General features: G+C 48.8%; 5 protein-coding genes across 5 annotated transcripts; 4 read left to right on the top strand and 1 right to left on the bottom strand.

Annotated features, from left to right (window-relative positions):
- Window positions 1–1,345: 1,345 nt before the first annotated feature.
- HOO65_040694 (Nucleolysin TIA-1) lies at window positions 1,346–3,784 on the top strand (the record flags this gene model as incomplete). Its single annotated transcript, XM_071002613.1, has 6 exons — window positions 1,346–1,504; window positions 1,564–1,644; window positions 2,190–2,285; window positions 2,507–3,154; window positions 3,213–3,345; window positions 3,516–3,784. 6 exons carry the CDS (start codon window positions 1,346–1,348, stop codon window positions 3,782–3,784), a joined length of 1,386 nt encoding a protein of 461 aa, XP_070859537.1.
- A 2,214-nt stretch (window positions 3,785–5,998) lies between these two features.
- On the top strand, window positions 5,999–10,009 carry HOO65_040693 (Serine/threonine-protein kinase ppk15; the record flags this gene model as incomplete). The annotated part of the gene is made up of 4 exons (XM_071002502.1): window positions 5,999–7,249; window positions 7,778–7,977; window positions 8,091–8,989; window positions 9,078–10,009. The coding sequence occupies 4 exons, from the start codon at window positions 5,999–6,001 to the stop codon at window positions 10,007–10,009; spliced, it is 3,282 nt and encodes a 1,093-aa protein (XP_070859536.1).
- Window positions 10,010–10,731: 722 nt separating this feature from the next.
- Window positions 10,732–12,189, bottom strand: HOO65_040692 (putative RNA-binding protein; the record flags this gene model as incomplete). The annotated part of the gene is made up of 4 exons (XM_071002809.1): window positions 10,732–11,034; window positions 11,117–11,851; window positions 11,959–12,065; window positions 12,135–12,189. 4 exons carry the CDS (start codon window positions 12,187–12,189, stop codon window positions 10,732–10,734), a joined length of 1,200 nt encoding a protein of 399 aa, XP_070859535.1.
- Window positions 12,190–13,185: 996 nt separating this feature from the next.
- HOO65_040691 (uncharacterized protein) lies at window positions 13,186–15,222 on the top strand (the record flags this gene model as incomplete). The annotated part of the gene is made up of 2 exons (XM_071002687.1): window positions 13,186–13,465; window positions 13,523–15,222. The coding sequence occupies 2 exons, from the start codon at window positions 13,186–13,188 to the stop codon at window positions 15,220–15,222; spliced, it is 1,980 nt and encodes a 659-aa protein (XP_070859534.1).
- A 1,041-nt stretch (window positions 15,223–16,263) lies between these two features.
- HOO65_040690 (Cytoplasmic tRNA 2-thiolation protein 2) lies at window positions 16,264–17,337 on the top strand (the record flags this gene model as incomplete). The annotated part of the gene is made up of 1 exon (XM_071000709.1): window positions 16,264–17,337. The coding sequence occupies one exon, from the start codon at window positions 16,264–16,266 to the stop codon at window positions 17,335–17,337; it is 1,074 nt and encodes a 357-aa protein (XP_070859533.1).
- Window positions 17,338–17,584: the final 247 nt, after the last annotated feature.

Raw genomic sequence — 17,584 nt, 5'->3', positions numbered from 1 at the left:
ACGTTTGTTAATTGGGCACAATTATAGACAAGAAAAAGAGCCTCGTAACGGAGGAGAAAAGCACGGCCCGGCTTGTTAGCTTGCAAAGACTGTCTGTCAATTGTAAGTTAGCTTAGTTAGGTCTGGTTCAGTATTTGCGAGTATTACAGGATTATTTGTATCCTGAACGATCCAAGCTTCATCTTGACTACACAACCACTGCAGCATCACTGCCATCATCTGTAGCACGAGTCGATAAGCCAAAACCTTCTCTCCAAAATCTAACATATACGAATGACTGCCCACATTGAATGATCCCATTGAATCCCCCGTCCTCTTCCACGCACCTCTGTCTCTGTTTGGTCTTGTTTTCCTTGCCCCTGTTTGCTGACTCTATGTAGCTCCACCCTTTTCGTTCGTCTTCCTACAGTCAATGAGAATACTAGCTGGCTACTGTACGTTAGCACATGTAGTGGCATAGGTGGTTCCTTGACTGTCCTATCCTTACTACAATTTTGGCATTGGCCAAGATACTGACTACCCTGCATTGCATCTTCTCACGTCTTGGGGGGGAGGGGGTTTTTCTCCTCTCTTTTTCTTTACCTCCTTTGCCGGACTTTCTTTTCTTCTTTTTTCTACCCATCGCTGTTGTGTCACTTTGCTCGACTTCAATCTTCGTCTTACAACAGACAGGGAGGTAGCAAAATCAAACGCATCCTCATCACCCTCCTGTTGTTCTTGATTCCCACCTGCATCTTGCATAGCTTGCTTGCTTTACATTTCCCTCCACTAGCCCAACCCTGCCCCCTTTACTGGCCGCCGTTTTAATTTCTCCACGTCGTTGGCCATCGTCGGCTGTCATTTCCTTTCCTTTCTTTCTCGGTTAAGCTTCTTTTTTGGTTGTCTAACTGTTGGGTCGCCGCATATATCTTGCTATCCCCCTTCCCTTTTATTCTCTTTGCTTGGGTTTCCCTGTCCTTTTCTCTTCTGTTCTGGCGCTGCTTCACCAGAGCTTGTGGTTTTTTTTTTTCTCTACTGGTTCCTTGTTTGGACCTGCATCTTGCTTGTGCTTTCTTTGCGTTGCTGTCCTTCCTGCGTGTCCGTCTTGCCATCTTGTGCGTTTCGTGCTGCTCTCAAAATCGCTTCATTCACCCCGCCTTTTGGTTTCTCTGCTCATCGCCTTTTTCTTCGAGATACCTTGGAACCGTTGTTTGTCATCTGTCTTTCATTCCCAAGTTCTCGACTGTTCTTTTTTGCTACTTTGTTTGCTTCGCCTAGATTCCTCTTCTCGATACCGCTCTTCGTCCTCTGTTGCACCTCGCCTTTCCGTCTTTCGATACCGATCCGTAACATACATATACCTATCATGTCCGACCAACCTTCTGCCAATGCCGAAAATGGCCAACAGGCCCAACAGAGCATGGCACCTCCGCCTCTTCACATTCCTCAGAGCAACAACTCTATTCCCACCAACATTACCTCTCCAATGGATCAGGGCGTTCTTTCCCCTACCTCCGGTGCCTTTGTTCGTCGTGCTGCCCCGAGCCTAATAAGCGTGCTCTATACATTGGTGGCCTGGACCAGCGCGTCACCGAAGAGGTTCTTCGTCAAATCTTCGAAACTACTGGTCATGTTCAGAACGTCAAGATCATCCCTGATAAAAACGTAAGTTCCTATTCCCATCGCTAATGGCTACCACGTGGGTCTTTTTACCTTGCATTTTTCCTGGAATTACAGCTAGAATCACGACACATCAAGCTTGGAATCCAATGGAAACTACCTAGTAATGCACATGCTCTACCACAAGGCTATGGAAAGGACGGATGGCTTCATAGGCAGGCCAAGCGAGACTGAGAATAGGGCATCCCATCTTTGCTCCATACACATGTAAAACTAGCATGTCTCTTTTAAGACCTATTGCTACGATGCAATTGCCATTCTAGGGGCTTCTAAGTTCGCTTGTTAAGATCTCCTTTCCCTTGCTGCGTTTTTGCTAGAAGCCACTTGATGCCAAGCTACCCTTTTTGATGTACATACCTACCCCGACCCCAAAGGCCTAGTGGTTGGAGCTTGTGCTTGCTTAATTTTAAATAAGCTATCAACTTGAATCTTCTATCTTTATCTCCCTACTGGCTACCAAGCTGTCATTCTGCTCATTTTCCATTACCTTTTATATTTCTTACTAATTTTACTCTCTCCTATATTTACAGGCTAAAGGCTTCAATTACGGTTTCGTTGAGTACGATGACCCCGGTGCAGCTGAGAGAGCTATGCAGACGCTCAGTGGACGTCGTATTCACCAGTCGGTAAGATATCCATCATACACGGAATCCCGCCCGCTTAGAAAATAAGAAGGATTATAGTTCAAATTTCGAGAAGTCTTAGGAAAGCCATGAAAGCTTGAACTATCATCACATGCACTGCCGTAGGACTAGCGCCTATGGTACCTTGAAATTGGATGGTCTAATTATTAATCTACCATATATCGAACCATTGTAACTAACTCACTGCTATTTCTCTTTCATAGGAGATTAGAATCAACTGGGCTTATCAGGCCAGTACCAACAACAAAGAGGATACCAGTGCCCACTTTCACATTTTCGTTGGCGATCTCTCGAACGAAGTAAACGATGAAATTCTCACTCAACACTTTGGGCCTTTCGGCAGTCTTTCCGAAGCCCGTGTTATGTGGGACATGAAGACCGGACGCTCCCGAGGCTATGGATTTGTTTCCTACCGTGAGCGTGCTGATGCTGAAAAGGCTCTTAGTTCTATGGACGGCGAGTGGATCGGCTCGAGGGCTATTCGCTGCAATTGGGCTAATCAAAAGGGTCAACCATCCATTGCTCAGCAGCAAGCTATGGCTGCTATGGGCATGACCCCTACTACGCCCTTTGGCCATCACCAATTCCCTGCTCACGGTGCCGCTAGTTACGACATCATTGTGGCCCAGACTCCCCAGTGGCAGACCACTTGCTACGTCGGTAATTTGACGCCTTATACTACGCCTCAGGATGTTGTTCCCCTGTTTAGCAACTTTGGGTTTGTCGTAGAGTCCCGTTTCCAGTCTGACCGCGGTTTCGCCTTCATCAAGATGGAGAATCACGAGGCAGCCGCTATGGCTATTTGCCAAATGAATGGTTACAACGTTAATGGCCGGCCACTTAAATGCAGCGTAAGTACTTACCACATAGTATCAAGCAAAGGCAACCTAAAAACATTGTTACTAACAGTTCGATACACAGTGGGGAAAGGACAAGCCGTCGCAGGGCGGCAACTTCGACCCTTCGCAGCCCTTTAGTCCCCAAAGTGCGCAGGGCCCTGGCTTCCCGCAGACCCCGACAGGATTCTACCCTCAGTACGGAGGTATGTGATGAGATTCAGTTAATTTCCAAGGTTGGTCCTAGCTATTAGGAAAGCTTGTGTGCTAAGTGCTGTAACAGCGCACTTTGGCTTGATATCTTGGTTGCTTAAAAGAAAAGAGAATAAATAATAGGAAAGTGTAGATGGCTGACTATATTTTTTGTTTTCAATAGCCCAGTTTAACGGCCAACAGGGCAGCTTTGGTGGTCCTCAGGCGCAGTCTCCAGCGGGATACGGCTCGCCGGGCGTAGGCGGCTATGGTGGTCCTCAAAACGGTGGCGGCAATGGTGGTGGCTTCAACCGCAACCAAGGTCAAGGTCAAGGACAGCAGGGGGGCCAAGGCCAAAGTCAGCAGCAGAATGGTCAATGGCCGCATAACTCACAGGGCAATGGTAACAGCAACGGTAACGGCAACGGATTCGGCGGCAACTTTCAATCCTAGGGGGCGGTAATGTATCTCCGACAACGAGAACGTGAACGGAAACGAGCCAGATGGAGACGGGAGAAGGCGAGTGTGAGAATGAGAACGGGGACGGGGGCGAGGGAAAGAATGAGGACGAGGGTGAGCACATAGTAAAGAAGGTAAAAAGGAGAGAAAACGGCCAGAGAAGGACTAGGAGGCAGTACACTAGAGCATATCTAGCTTTCTTGACTCTTTCTCTCCGCTCTCTGCTCTTTAATTTGTCATTCAACACTGTCGTTCTTTCTCTTTCTTTCCCACTGCCGTTATAGCCATCCCGCTACTAGTTGCTCCGCCCTGTCTCGCTTGGCCTCGTTTAGGTTCTTTCTACGTGGCGTCAGGTTGCCATACTTCCTCTTCTTTTGCTTTGCCTTGGCTAGTCCTGTCTCTTCTCTTGGCTTTTTTTTTATCTTGGTTCTTCGCCCTTTTTTTGACACTTCATCTCTTTCTTTTTATTGCCTCGTCTTATATTTCCTACCATTCCTGGTTTCTGTTTATTACCCTTTTTTGCTTTCCAACTAGTATATATTCCCTTTGCCTCTTTTCATGTTGCTTCTTCTTTTCGCCACTCACTTTGCTACGCCCATTACTTTTTTAATGCTCATAAACTTGTATTATGTAGAGATGAGAAATATGTCTATCCTGTTGTCCTTCTTTTGTTTTGTGAGCCTAGGGCAAACCAGGCAAAGCGAGGCCATGCGACTAAATAAAACTAAAAATCAGGGCACCCCCGACGCTTAGGCCGGTATGAAGCCCGGGTAGAGGGAGATGGCCGTTTTTCTACTGCCTGGCTCCTCTCCTGCTACTATTGTGACAGGGTTCTAGGATGAGTAGAGGGGAGGAGGGACGTAAGAGGGGATTGAGTAGACTCGTAGATAAATTGTGGATTGCGGTAAAAGATGATTGTACGATTGTATACATTACACAATGTATTATTTGAGCCGACATTGTTGTCGTATAGTTGGGAAGCGATGGTTGATTGGCTGCTGGGCTAAACAAGGTTATACAGGTTGAAGGACAACTATATTTAAAAGACAGCTAACATTTACCTAAAAGACAACCTCTAGCAGGGAGGAGGCGAACAAAAGTGGAAGGAGGGGAAAAGGCTGTAAGCAGCAGAGCTGCAAAGCCCAAGCCAAAAATAAAACTCTAGGCCTAAGGCTATTTCTTATAAAGCTTTGCTACGCTGTTCCAATTGCAACTCTCTGTTATTGAGGATGTGAATCTAGATCCGACTGAATGGTGACTCGACATGCTCATTTTTCCTGTTTTATTTGTCTCAAATAATCCTTGCAAAGAAAAGAAAAAAAATTCATGATAAGGTGGTGAGAAGATCGTAGCTTTGAGGCCCGTCTTTTTTCCTTGTTCCAGGCTGCGGTCAACGGTTGGAGATATAATAAAGTAAGTGTCATTGTTGGAAAAAGTTAGTGGACATAGGCAGGTTAAACTGTCAAAGTTTAGTGGATAATACAGAAGGGTTACGGTGAAGAGGGGGACAAGAGGGGAAAAAAGAGGGGGTGATGCAACGGAGAAGAGACAGACAAGTAACCTCGATCTTTGGGGTTTTGTCTTGAGAAGGCGAAAACAGAGTAATTTATGATTTTTCCTCTTCTCATACTCCTCTGATCGTCCCTTTTGGATCCTCGCTTTTTGTATGTGCACTTCTTTCTTTCTTGCAACTTCAGGCCTCTCTTTTTCTCACTCTTGTTATCTCCTCTTTTTAGGGCCTCCCTCAGCCACTTAAGCACTTGTCAAATAACCCTCCACTGTCCTCTAAAGCCTAGCAAGGAGTGCTAGAGGGTAGAACTCGAGGCCCCTCAAAGCTTCTCTTACTTTTTTCCCCGCCTTAACTAGCCAGCAACGTTTAAAGAAGCACAGAGCCAAGTTGTAAACAACTCTGTTGTAGGCCCTTTTTTTTGCTTTCTAGGGCTCTCTCGCTTCTCGTTTCTCTCTCCTCTTTCTTTTCTTCTCTCTTTGGTCCAATCTATCACAGACAGCATCATCATCGTATTTTTTTTTGGCTCTCCCTTCTGTCTTCTCTTCCCGTTCTCTTCTCTCCTTTTTTGCAGCCTGTCCTCGTCATCTTAGGCTTCCTTCCCCCCCCCCCCCCAAACAGCAAAGCTGTCTTGCCTTGTCTTGAAAATCGACACGCTTTTGGACAGGAAAGTCAGTTAGAATTGGTTGCATCCGTAGGCCATGCAGGATTCCCACGATGTTGTTCTTTTAGCCCAACAGCAGCAACAACAACACCAACAGCAGCAGCAGTCACAGCCACAACCACCGTCGCAGCAGCAGCAGCAGCAACAACATCACCATATTTTTCAGTCAAACACCGCTTATCATCAACATCACTCCCAATCCCCCATCCAGCAACAACCCCATTCAAATCAACCTCAACCCCAACCTCAGTCTCGGCCTCAGCCTCAGCACAACCAATCATCCCAACTGCCGCAGCCGCAGCCGCAGCCACAGCAGCCGCCCTTTACCTACCCAATGCGGCCGCACCACCAATCGCATCTCCCAGGCAATGTTGCCGGCGGTCCTATTTCTGGCTCTGGCTCTGGCTCTGGTTCGGCTTCGGCCTCAGCTTCAACCTCAGCCTCAGCCCCGCGAAACCCCGTACTTCTAACCACGTCCGCCGGCAGCGAGCCCTCTAGCGCAGCCCAGAGATACTCCCCCATGCAGGCCCTTTCGCCTACATCTCCCTACGGGCCTAAGACTGTTAATACTGCCAACGGCCCCGTTACGGTTCCTGCCAGCTTGGCTCCCAATGGTGCTGGCATGAGCCCTCAGTTTTCATCTCAAAGCCAGTCACCTACCCGCCTCGATTATGCCCATCAGCAGCAGCAACAGCAGCAACACCAACAACACCAACCTCAACAATCCCCGCAACAGCAACAGCAACAGTCGTCTCCCTACTCGTCCTACCCTGTCTCGCATGGCAGCCACTCGCATTCACATTCAAACTCTCATTCGCTATCTCAACGCCCGCCGGTTTCTCTTTCTGCATCCAACTCTTCGTCAGGCTCACCTCACCACTCAACACCCCCCCAGCTCCAGATCCAATCTCAGTCTCAGCCACCTGCTCAGATTCCGTCCATGCCCTATGATAACTACAGTCATAATCACGCTCACACCCATAACCCCCATAACCACAACCATAACCACAGCGGTGGTTCGGGTATGCCTCACATGGACTACTCCTCTGACCCAAAGTCTCCCCGCCGGGTTGTACCCCAGAGCTTAGCTGTTGGCCAACAGCCGCCACAGGCCCAGCAGCAGCAACAAACGTCGACTGCGTCTTCATCTGCCCAGCCCAACAACGGCAACCCCGCCATGCAACAGATGCCCGAATTCAAGAGACTGAGGGCCTTGACTGATTTGAACCCCAAAGTCAATGCCCAGCCGCCTTTCCGTCGGGCAAACCCCGAGGGGGGTTTTATCAGTGTGAGTTTTGCTTTTTTTCCTACTACAACAAAATGCACAATATTTGCCCGTGTCTCTGTTTTTCATCATCTTGATTCATTTCTCTATCTCCTGCCTACTTACCTCATTTCCTGTGTCTTGTGTCTGGTTCCCCTTCTCTATCTCCCACGTTTCGCCTAAATTATAGAGCGTCACTATATAAGTAGTCCAGCGTCTCTGCCTTGTCTTCGCCTTGCCTTTGCCGCCTTGTCTCTTCTTCCCAATTCGGCTATCGCAAGGCTGCCGACAGGCTAGCTGGCTGCTTATGGTAACCCCTCATTATTTTCTTTATAGCCATGCTATCGTGCGTCCTTGATGTCTTTGATTATTCCTTTTAAGTTGTGCTCACTTCATTTAGGAAGAGATACACTGATAGAACAAAGAAGCTATCTTTGAAACCTGGTTTTGGCCAATTCAATTACACGTGCCTTTTTCCCTTTTCTCCAACACCCTCACATACACATAACTTTTTGAGGCTAACCATGTATATGCTTCCTTTCTTCGTTTTAGCCCCTTCAAGCTCTGACGGTACATCTCCCTGCTACTTATCGTATTTGTAACCCGGGCTTCAAGTACGAGTCATCTCGCAACCCTCGACGTGTTCTCACTAAGCCTAGCAAGGGTGTCAAGAACGATGGCTATGACAACGAGGACAGCGATTACATCCTTTATGTCAATGACATTCTGGGCTCCGAAGAAGCTGGCCACAAGTAAGTATTATTTACAGTTAGAAATCTTGCTGGGAAAATAGGCACCTCTGCAAAACTACTCCTGTTTTAACTACACTTTGCTGACTATTGCTGACAACTGCTCTGCTAAAAAGGAACCGCTACCTGATTCTCGATGTTCTTGGCCAGGGAACCTTTGGCCAAGTTGTCAAATGCCAGAATCTCAAGACCCAGGAAGTGGTTGCTGTTAAAGTGATCAAAAACCGTACAGCCTACTTCAACCAAAGTATGATGGAGGTTTCTGTGTTGGATCTCCTGAATACCAAGCTTGACAAGAACGACGACCATCATCTTCTCCGCCTAAAAGATACATTTATTCACCGTCAGCATCTGTGTCTAGTGTTTGAGCTTCTTAGTGTCAACCTCTACGAGCTGATCAAGCAAAACCAATTCCGTGGGCTCAGCACTACTCTGGTGAGAGTCTTTGCCCAGCAGTTGCTGAATGGCCTGACTTTGCTGAATAAAGCTAGGCTGATCCACTGCGATCTTAAGCCGGAAAACATTTTACTCAAAAACCTCGAAAGCCCTATCATCAAGATCATTGATTTTGGCTCCGCCTGCGATGAGCGCCAGACTGTTTATACCTACATTCAGTCCCGTTTCTACCGGTCACCCGAAGTCCTCCTGGGTCTGCCCTATTCCTCTGCCATTGACATGTGGTCTTTGGGCTGTATCGTGGTTGAGTTGTTTCTTGGCCTTCCTCTGTTCCCTGGATCGTCTGAGTATAACCAGGTTGCCCGTATTGTTGAGATGCTGGGAAACCCAGCCAATTGGATGATTGAGATGGGTAAGCAGGGTAGCCAGTTCTTCGAGAAGAGCCAGGATGACTATGGCCGTCGTACATACCGTCTGAAAAGCATGGAACAATATTCTCGCGAGCGCTCAACCAAGGAGCAGCCTAGCAAAAAGTACTTCTCTGCCAATACGCTTCCTGAAATCATCAGGACGTATCCGATGCCGCGTAAGAACATGAAGCAGTCGGAAATTGAGAGAGGTAAGTGTTTTTATGCATCTTTACACAACATTGTTCCTTTTCTCTTCTTCTTAGCTAACAATCACACCCCCATTTTCTTCTACCATAGAAATGAACAATCGAGTCGCCTTCATCGATTTTGTTCGCGGCCTCCTCAACACCAATCCGCTTGAACGCTGGTCACCTCAACAGGCTAAGCTGCATCCCTTCATTACTCAGTCCAAGTTTACTGGCCCGTTCGTTCCTCCCATGAATCTCAAATCAAGCTCTCTCAATCGCTCACCGGCACCTGGAACACAGCAACAGTTACAAGCAGAAGCTGTGAGCAAACAGCGCGCGCAGGCCGCTCAAGGAATATACGCCAATTCTGTGGCTGCTGCCCAACAGCAATTCCAACAGCAACAACAACAGCCGCAAAATCCTCTATCTCCTCAACAGCAGGCTTACAACAATGCCGCTACTAATGTCTACAACCCTGGCCAGCCTTCTGTTGGAGTAACTTCGGGCTCTAATCAGACGGCCCCCAACTATGGCCAGCCTCAACAGCCACTGGGGCAACCTGGAAACTATACTCAGATGCCGGACCCGGCCAACTTCCAGGCCCAACCTCAGTTCCAACAGCAGCAACAGCAAGCTCAGTCGCAACCGCAGCCCAACCAGGTGCCTAGCCAAGCTCAGCAGCTGCCTAACCAGTATGCCAACCAGCCGCCGGCCAGTGCTGCAGGCATGTACTCGGCGGCACAGAACCGAGCCCGGCCGCGCGCATCTACAATGGAGCAACAGCAAAGTGGCATTCCTGCGGCTATTCAACGTGTAGCCAGTCATCTTGATCCCACGCAGCCTATTCGGCTACAGCCATCGCCAGCCTACTACCCGCCCGGTGCTGAGACAGGTCTTGCGGGCATGGACGGTGTGGCCAGCCGTCGTCGTGGAAGCAGAACTCAAGCATCGGCTCGTGGGAACCGCGACTTTATTCGCACGCTGGAGGAAAGAACACTGGAAGAGGGATATATGGGGGGGAGCACCAATCCATGGCGGTAGAGAGACTACTAAGGCGTAGTGTCGCTAATAGGGAAGTAGAGGAGGGGGGACCTGGAGTTGACCTGCATCAAATGGATAATGGGCAATGTGATGGGATGATGGGGAAGGCACTTGGGCAGGCAAGGCTATGAAGATGCGGGAGGCTGATATCATTTCGTCTTTTGTTTTTCGTTTTTTTGTTCTACTCGTTCTTTTTCCGTTTCTTTTCCGTTCCCCATTTTCTTTTGTTTCTTTCTTGTATCCGCCCTGTCCCTCCCTGTCTCTATTTCTGCTCTTTTTTCAGTCCTTTGTTTTTTTCTTTCTTTCTTGGTGTTGCTCCATTTCGTCTTTTTCCTCACATTGACTATCTTCTTTTTTTGGGCCCTTGGGACCTTTTTCTCTGCCCGTCTTTTCTACTTGTTTACTTTTCTCCTGGCTGACTTCCTGATGATGCTTGCATATACTATGTCGGATCAAGTTGGATTTTCTTGTTTTTCTTTTCTGTTACTGTTCCCCTGTCCCTATGCTGTGTTCACAATGCTCGCTGTCCGAAAAAAGAGGCGAAAAATAAAAGAAAAGACTGCCAATTACCAAGTGTCTGTATGAAATGATGCTAGAAATGTCTAGCCAAATGCCCTCGCGAACACTTCCTATCCCTTGTTGATATCTTGTCCCGCTACCTTCTTGTCGGAATTATTCTTTTTTATCCGATAACCCCATCTTCTTTAGTGCACTGTACCGTTCTAATGCGATACCCAATTGCCCTTGAACCCGCGACCCTTACGTGTGCGCGCAACCAAATCATCGCTGTACAGTCTGCTAGGTGGGGTTATCTGTACACTTCCACTAGCCCGTGTTGTAGCATCTTGCTGATATGATGGACTGTCATCGTATGTTTCTTCGGCAAAGCCGTGTGAGCCATCGACAATGACCGGCATAGCACGGCGTTCCATGCCATTAGACGACGAGGCAGCCGCACTAGCCTCATAGTTAGGTAAGACGTAGCCGCCGGGTTTGGGGAAGACTTTGATAACGCGACCATCGGCCTGTGATTGCGGGGGGAACCATAGGTTAGCAGGTAGTGATATAGGGGTAGTAGCACGGGATAGGAGAGGGTCAAAAACGTACTGTTTGGCCATTAAAACGAGCAACCACTCGCTCGCCGCCTTCGCGTGTCGCGAACACCATCTCAGCCAGTATAAATGGCGTAGTTAGCATGATCTCACAGCTTAGCATCTCGCCACCCACTTGGCTCATTGCGCTTTCAATATCTGCAGCCGTCGTGCCAGGCGCAAAGTTCTGTGCCATGACGGCATAAGGGCCAGCAAGACCACGAATAGAAATACCACTGGTATCTTGAGCACGATTTTGCGATAACCGTGTGCTACGATCAGTATTACTCGTGACGCCAACAGGTAGGGCACTTTCGTTTCTGGATTCGGGCCTGGGGGAAGCGTGACGGCCAGTCCCCTTTTTTCTATTGCGGTTTTTAGTAGAGTGTGTCTGCGCGAGGGATTCCGACTGTTCGGGGTGTGTAGAGAGTGTGTAGAACGAGGAAGACTCTTCTGCAACGCTAGAGGCACGGAGCTTGGTACCCTTGGGGCCGGTAGCCGTAGCTATGCTATTGCCTATGCGTGCGGCAAGCGAGCCGGGTTTTGGTTGCTTATTCTTTGGCGCTGTAGAGATGGTCTTTGGAGGTCCAACAGTAGCTAAACCCTTTGCAGCGGGTGCTGATATGCGGGAGGCAAGAGAAGGTTGGCTCAGGGCTCGGGCGGTTCCACGAGAGTTGGGAGCCGAAGTGGAAGGAGAGGACCGAGACGCGGTGGACTTGAATGTAGAGGACATATCGGTTTTTGAGCGGTTCTATGATCATTGGGAAACAGTTTGTCAGAATGAAACAAAGCTAAGGGGTAGTATGCGATGGGTAAGGCATAAGATGAAGATACCTTTTTCACACCAATCCGGCTCACCATGTTGCCATTCAATTTACTGCCCGGCTTACTTGCAACACCTGGGCCATTGCGCTTAGAAGTTAGGATTACTTGCGCAAGATCCTGAGACTGGCGACGTTGACGGCCTACGAGAGGGCTAGGTTAGTCGTTATTTGTATCTACTTGGGCCGATCTGGTCGTGAATTTGTGCATACCATCATCGATGATCTTTTCGAAGAGGATGGCGTTTTTGGCCTTGGAAGATGCCATGATTGCGACTGGTGGTTAGCTGGCTTTTTGTATGCTTTGAAGAAAGAAGAGAAGAGCAAAAGGCCAAAGGCATGCAGAAAAATAGGACCTGCGACTTGGAAGAACGGACGAACAGACAAAGCAAGCCAAGCCTGGTTGGTTTTTTGGTTTTGCTTGGTTTCCTGTCGCGTCAGTTTGCAGGAGGAAAAGTGGGACTGGCCCAAAGCCAAAGTGACAGGGAGCAAAGTCCTTATTAGTGAGAAACACTGTAGATAAGTAAATAGGCTGTTGTGGAGGAACGCCGATAGTGCATTTTATGAGAGACTAGAAAAGAGATTCGACAGGAAAAAAATAGTCGACTCTCTAGACTAGGTTATAAATATCAAGAGAGCTTGCAGAATGACTTGCGTATCGTACTGCCTTTTCTCTTCTCTACGAGTTGCTCGGTTCGTAGCTTAGCCAGGCCGAAAACCCTTACCCTTGTGTAACATTTCTACATCACAACTTCATCACTAGGCCTCAAGCCTCAATCTACATACATACAAAAAACTTTTCTATGTTTTTCTAGCAACTGCCATATCATATCTTCTAGTTCCATTGCTTCCTAGCGGTGACCATGTCCTTTCTTCTTTCCTGCCTCCCCCGCCTTCCTCATGGCTTGGACAGGAAGGCACTTCGAAAGTCTTTGTTGTCCTTCTCCCATATGGAAAGAACCTCTTATTTGTTATTGTCTCTAGATTCTTTTCTCGTTCTCCCTTCCCCCAACAAATTCTTCCCATCTGTCCTTCTTTTATTTTCTTCTTCAAAGTCTCTCTACTTTTAGCATCTTGTTTTTATGCTATCATCTTTTGCTTATTCATAGCCCATAGCCCATCCCAACCCACCATCCACAAGGCCCCATTGACTGCCTTTCTTGCATTTTAGCTTCTATCATTCTTATCTATCATTGCCTTCTGTGGCTTTGCTTTGATCTTCTTTCATTGCCAGCCGCAAGCAATGGTTTCTTCCGTCTCTATCATGGACGTCCTCGTGCCCAAGTCAAGCCGAACGCCGTCAATGAGCGGAGCCCTTGACCTCCGGGATACAGATATCACTGATGATATCGAGTATGGCTCTCTCTTCCCCAATTCGTATGGCACAACTACGTTGAACCAGCGTTCTACGCGTTTTGGAAAGGTTGTTCAGGTGGCCAATGAGAACCATCGGTCTTTGAGGGCATGGGGCAGAAAGACATTTTCTCGCAACAAGATGCCCATGCTTGATAGGTCCGAATCGGACGACACTGAAGGAAGTCAAAGTGAGTCTCCGATACTGCTTCTCCATTACAACTCTAGCTAATGCGCCTTTTTTATAGTGCCTACTCTTTCCGATGTTGCCAATGTAAAGCTGCGCCCGCGTCTTCACCGCCGCAAGAGCTTCAGTGGCCTGTTTCAAGCTATGGCCACCATGATGGCCAAAGACACTCCTGGCAACGGAGACCCAGAGGCGGAAACGTCTCTGCCGTTGGATGTCACTCGTACAAGTACTCCTGTCTCGGAGGAGACAATGACTTTTGACAAAATCCCGGCCCTGGTTTCCACGCCAATCGAATACCTGCCCAAGACCCGTGAGAAGTCAGAGTGTAGCTCCACTTTCCGCCACTGCATCGATGACGCCGTCAAGATGATTACTGGCGAGGGTCTCGGTATTTGTGACAAGTCCGCTGACTCCACGGACGACTGGTCCAGCAACTTCCTGAGAGCCTCTCGTGCCTACAAGACTCCACTCAACACCCCCACTGCCAGCATTTTTGAAATCTCTGGTCAATCAACCATGGGCTACCAAGCATGTGATGGCGTTGGCTCCTCCAATCAGCTTATTACTCTGGTGCTTCCTCCTCGGGATGAGGATACCCAATGTGACGCCTACCACTTGTATTTCTCAGAGTTGTTCGCTTTCCTAGGCGCTTGCCCGCCTAGCTTCTCTGTGCTTGGAATTTATGACGCCTCCCACCGCGTCTACTACCTTCAGCCCCCTACTTCCTTTGACAGTACCCTCAAAGAACACGCCGTTCATGTCAATGAAGAGCCGTTGGCCCTGAAAACTCTACCAGCTGGTCTGCGCCGCTTTTTATCGGAAATCCCTACGGAAAGAACATCTTCAGAAGCCGGTTCCGATGCTCAAAAGAAAGCGCGCACTACAGGCGATGCTACATCCATTCCGATGGCAAGTATAGGAGTTGAGACTGAGCCTGCCATGAAAAAGAGACTCCGATCTGATATTACCGAGATTTTGCGTTTACTGGTTGCTCACCAAGAGGAAAGAATCAATGAGATCAACAAGAAGCGCAATGGCCCTAGTGAGATTGAGATGTTGCGAGACGATGTCCGCAAACGCCTCGGCAAAACTGTCGAGGCCATTACGGAATTGATGGGTACTCTAAGTCCTTTACCCGAAAAGGAGGCACTCCGCTCTGTTGAGGCTACCACTTCTACTCCCCCCACTTCTGGCCCTGCAGCTTCTATAGATGCCACTCTCCTAGATAGTAGTCCTCCCACTTCTGGAAAAGCAGGAAAGCCTTCAGAGACTGTTTCACCAAGTTCCCGAGCAGCAACAACGGCAGTAACAACAGCTGATATCCCGCCACCAAAGGTTTCTGCCATCGGAGCATCTCCTGCGGAGGAAGGCCAGGAAGTGCAAAATCTAGCAGAGGCGTCCCCGTGCCGGACAGGCATGACCAAGCTGAGCCATGAGGATGGCAACATGTTTATCGTCCCTCCGAGCATTTTGGAACGGAGGTGTCGGGTCCCCTGTGTAGACTCGGACCATGGCGAACTTGATGGTGCCATGCAGAAGAATAGGGGCCGTTCGCTATCCGGTACGGGGCCTTTTTTTACCGGGAGTTGGCGACATGAGGCCGCCCGGGCGGATCATGTTTCGCCCTTTCGAGCGTCGCGTTTGGTCCACGGCAACGCAGACACTGACGGTTCCGTGGTAAGCGGGGACAGTGAAGGCAGTTTGGATATGATGGCAGAAGCCATTTTGATTGCAAATGGCACACTGAATATCGACTAAATGGGATGGGCGGGAGGCTCAAAAATGAGTATTTTTGGCTACTTTTTTTACTTGGTCGTTTTTTGGGCATACATGAGGCTTGGAAGAAATCAAGCATGTATTGTTACGTTATTCTTTTGGTACAACCGTGTACTACCCGACATGACGACCACATCGGCTACATCTTTTTTTTTTAGGCAATGCCGAGCTTATTGAAGATGGAGAGTCTGGCGCATTGTTTAGTAGAGTTATTAAAGCCGGTATTCTGCGAGTTTCCGGACAGTGACTAGCTAAATATATGATGTTTGCGTTAGTTGATATCCCTAGTCACGACAATAATAGCAAATTTTAGGCCGATAGTGAATAAGTGGATAATAACATGACGACAATAATGAGTCATGGTTGCACAAAGTACCATTTAGGGTTTAACTAGGGTATTTTCGGCGGCCTGGCTACGGGCGGAAAGACATAAAACTCTAAGCCTCTTCCGTTTTCCAAAGGCGACATTTGGGATCTCAAAAAATCAATTCTTTCCAGGTTTTCTATATACCTAATGATGCCAATCAAAATCAGCAATTTGAGCCTGCTGGACAGGACAACAGAAGAACCACTGGAACATTCAGCGACAGAGACAGCAATGGAGGGGTCTGACGATGTGGGCAAGAGCAGCAACGGTTGTTCAAGTGGAAGTAACCAACAAAAGAGCAGTGGCGGTGACTGTGGAGATAGTGCAAGTACTACCAGCCTGGGCAGGACTTATGGTTGCGGTGGCAACAGCGAGTCGACAACAACGGCAAGTGGAGATCACGGCCGTAGCAACGAAGATTCGGCAAGTGCGGGGCCGAAAGCTTGCCGACGCTGCAAAAAGAATGAGGGCACAATTTCTATGAGAGGCCAGCCAACATGCACGTAAGCTACACCCTCTTACCTTTCCTTGTTTAATTTATCCACAGACGCCATGACTAATCTAATAATGCCTTTGTACCTAGCGACTGCTTTGTCCCATTCGCCAGACTGAAGGTGGTTAAGAGATTAAACACGCTGCACCGCGACTTGGCCGACATGCGCGGCTCGCGAGCGCCGCAGAAGACAAGGTATCTGTGTGGCCTGTCGTTTGGCCCGTCGTCGGCTGTGTTACTGTCCATGCTGCACGACAATATTGAGTACCTTGAGCAAAAGGGCCGCGGCGGCATTGCCTACGCAGTTACCGTCGTGCACATCGACACAACCTTGAATGAAGCCGGCCGCCTAGCAGCCACAGCTCTGCTAGAGATGTACCAGGCCCGCTTCCCCCGTTTATCCTTTGAGCACTATGCGCTGGAGGATGCCCTACAACTGGGTGGGGTCAACTGGGCCGCTTTAGGTGTAGAATTGCCCCACAAAGAAGGAGAAGAACTGCGTCAAGATAGAGCGCAACGGCTACGCGCGGCACTGGATGCATTGCATTCGGTCAGTGCTCGGATGGACATTCTGCGGCTTATGGTGCGGCATGCTCTAGTATCACGCGCGGTGCAGAGCGGGTGTGATGCGGTGCTGTTAGGCACCAATATGACAGGTCTAGCAGAACTGGCATTCAGCGAAGTGGCCAAGGGTCGCGGTGCTTCAGTGCCGTGGTTGACGCAGGACGGTATGTTTCCCCTGCCATCATTTGGCAGCGTAGTGGGGCAGGAAGAGGAGATAGAAGGCGCACAACAGGGGAATATCACTGGAAGAACTTCGATCCCAGTGTACCATCTCCTACGTGATGTTTTTCGTGGCGAGGTGCTTACATTTAGTGGCCTGGCGATACCCACGCCGCTAACGCCGCTGATCCCCAGCCTGGCGGAAAACAAACAACAGCAGCAGATGGCCAAAAAGACCATTGTATCGCATAAAAACCTGAGCATCGAGGAGGTAATGGCCAGATTTTTCAACGACGCCGAGACCGCTGGTCAGGCGAGTGTAGTTTCTAACGTTGTACGCACAACCGACCGACTGGCACGGCTGTGTGAAAACATGTCACAAATGTGTGAGATCTGTGGGCTGCCATTGGACGGAAAGGGTGATGAACGCTGGCGGGGAGAGATTGGCGTACAAGAGGATGAAGAGGAGACAAAGGGGCTTTGTCACGGGTGTCATCGGTCGCTGACGTCATGAGAGTGGGACTGGAAAGGCTAAAAGTGACGCATGTATGGCTAGTCAGGATTAAAGCTGACCAGGCCAGGCATGCGAGTTTGTCTTTGTAGGCACCATGTTTTTGTGATAGAGTCAAGCATGAGAAAAATGGCACAGGCAGGACAGGCTTTTTGGATATTGTAAACCGCAGCAAAGAAAAAAGATGAAATACATGTACACGCCACGAGATCCCCCCCGTTCTATAGTTTCTATCGGCCCCCAAAGAACA

Source organism: Ceratocystis lukuohia (assembly GCF_044167205.1).
Source record: "Ceratocystis lukuohia strain C4212 chromosome Unknown Supercontig4_pilon, whole genome shotgun sequence".
Lineage (NCBI taxonomy): Eukaryota > Fungi > Ascomycota > Sordariomycetes > Microascales > Ceratocystidaceae > Ceratocystis > Ceratocystis lukuohia.
The sequence above is the reverse complement of the archived record's forward strand: the minus strand, read 5'-3'. Positions and strand labels throughout refer to the sequence as shown.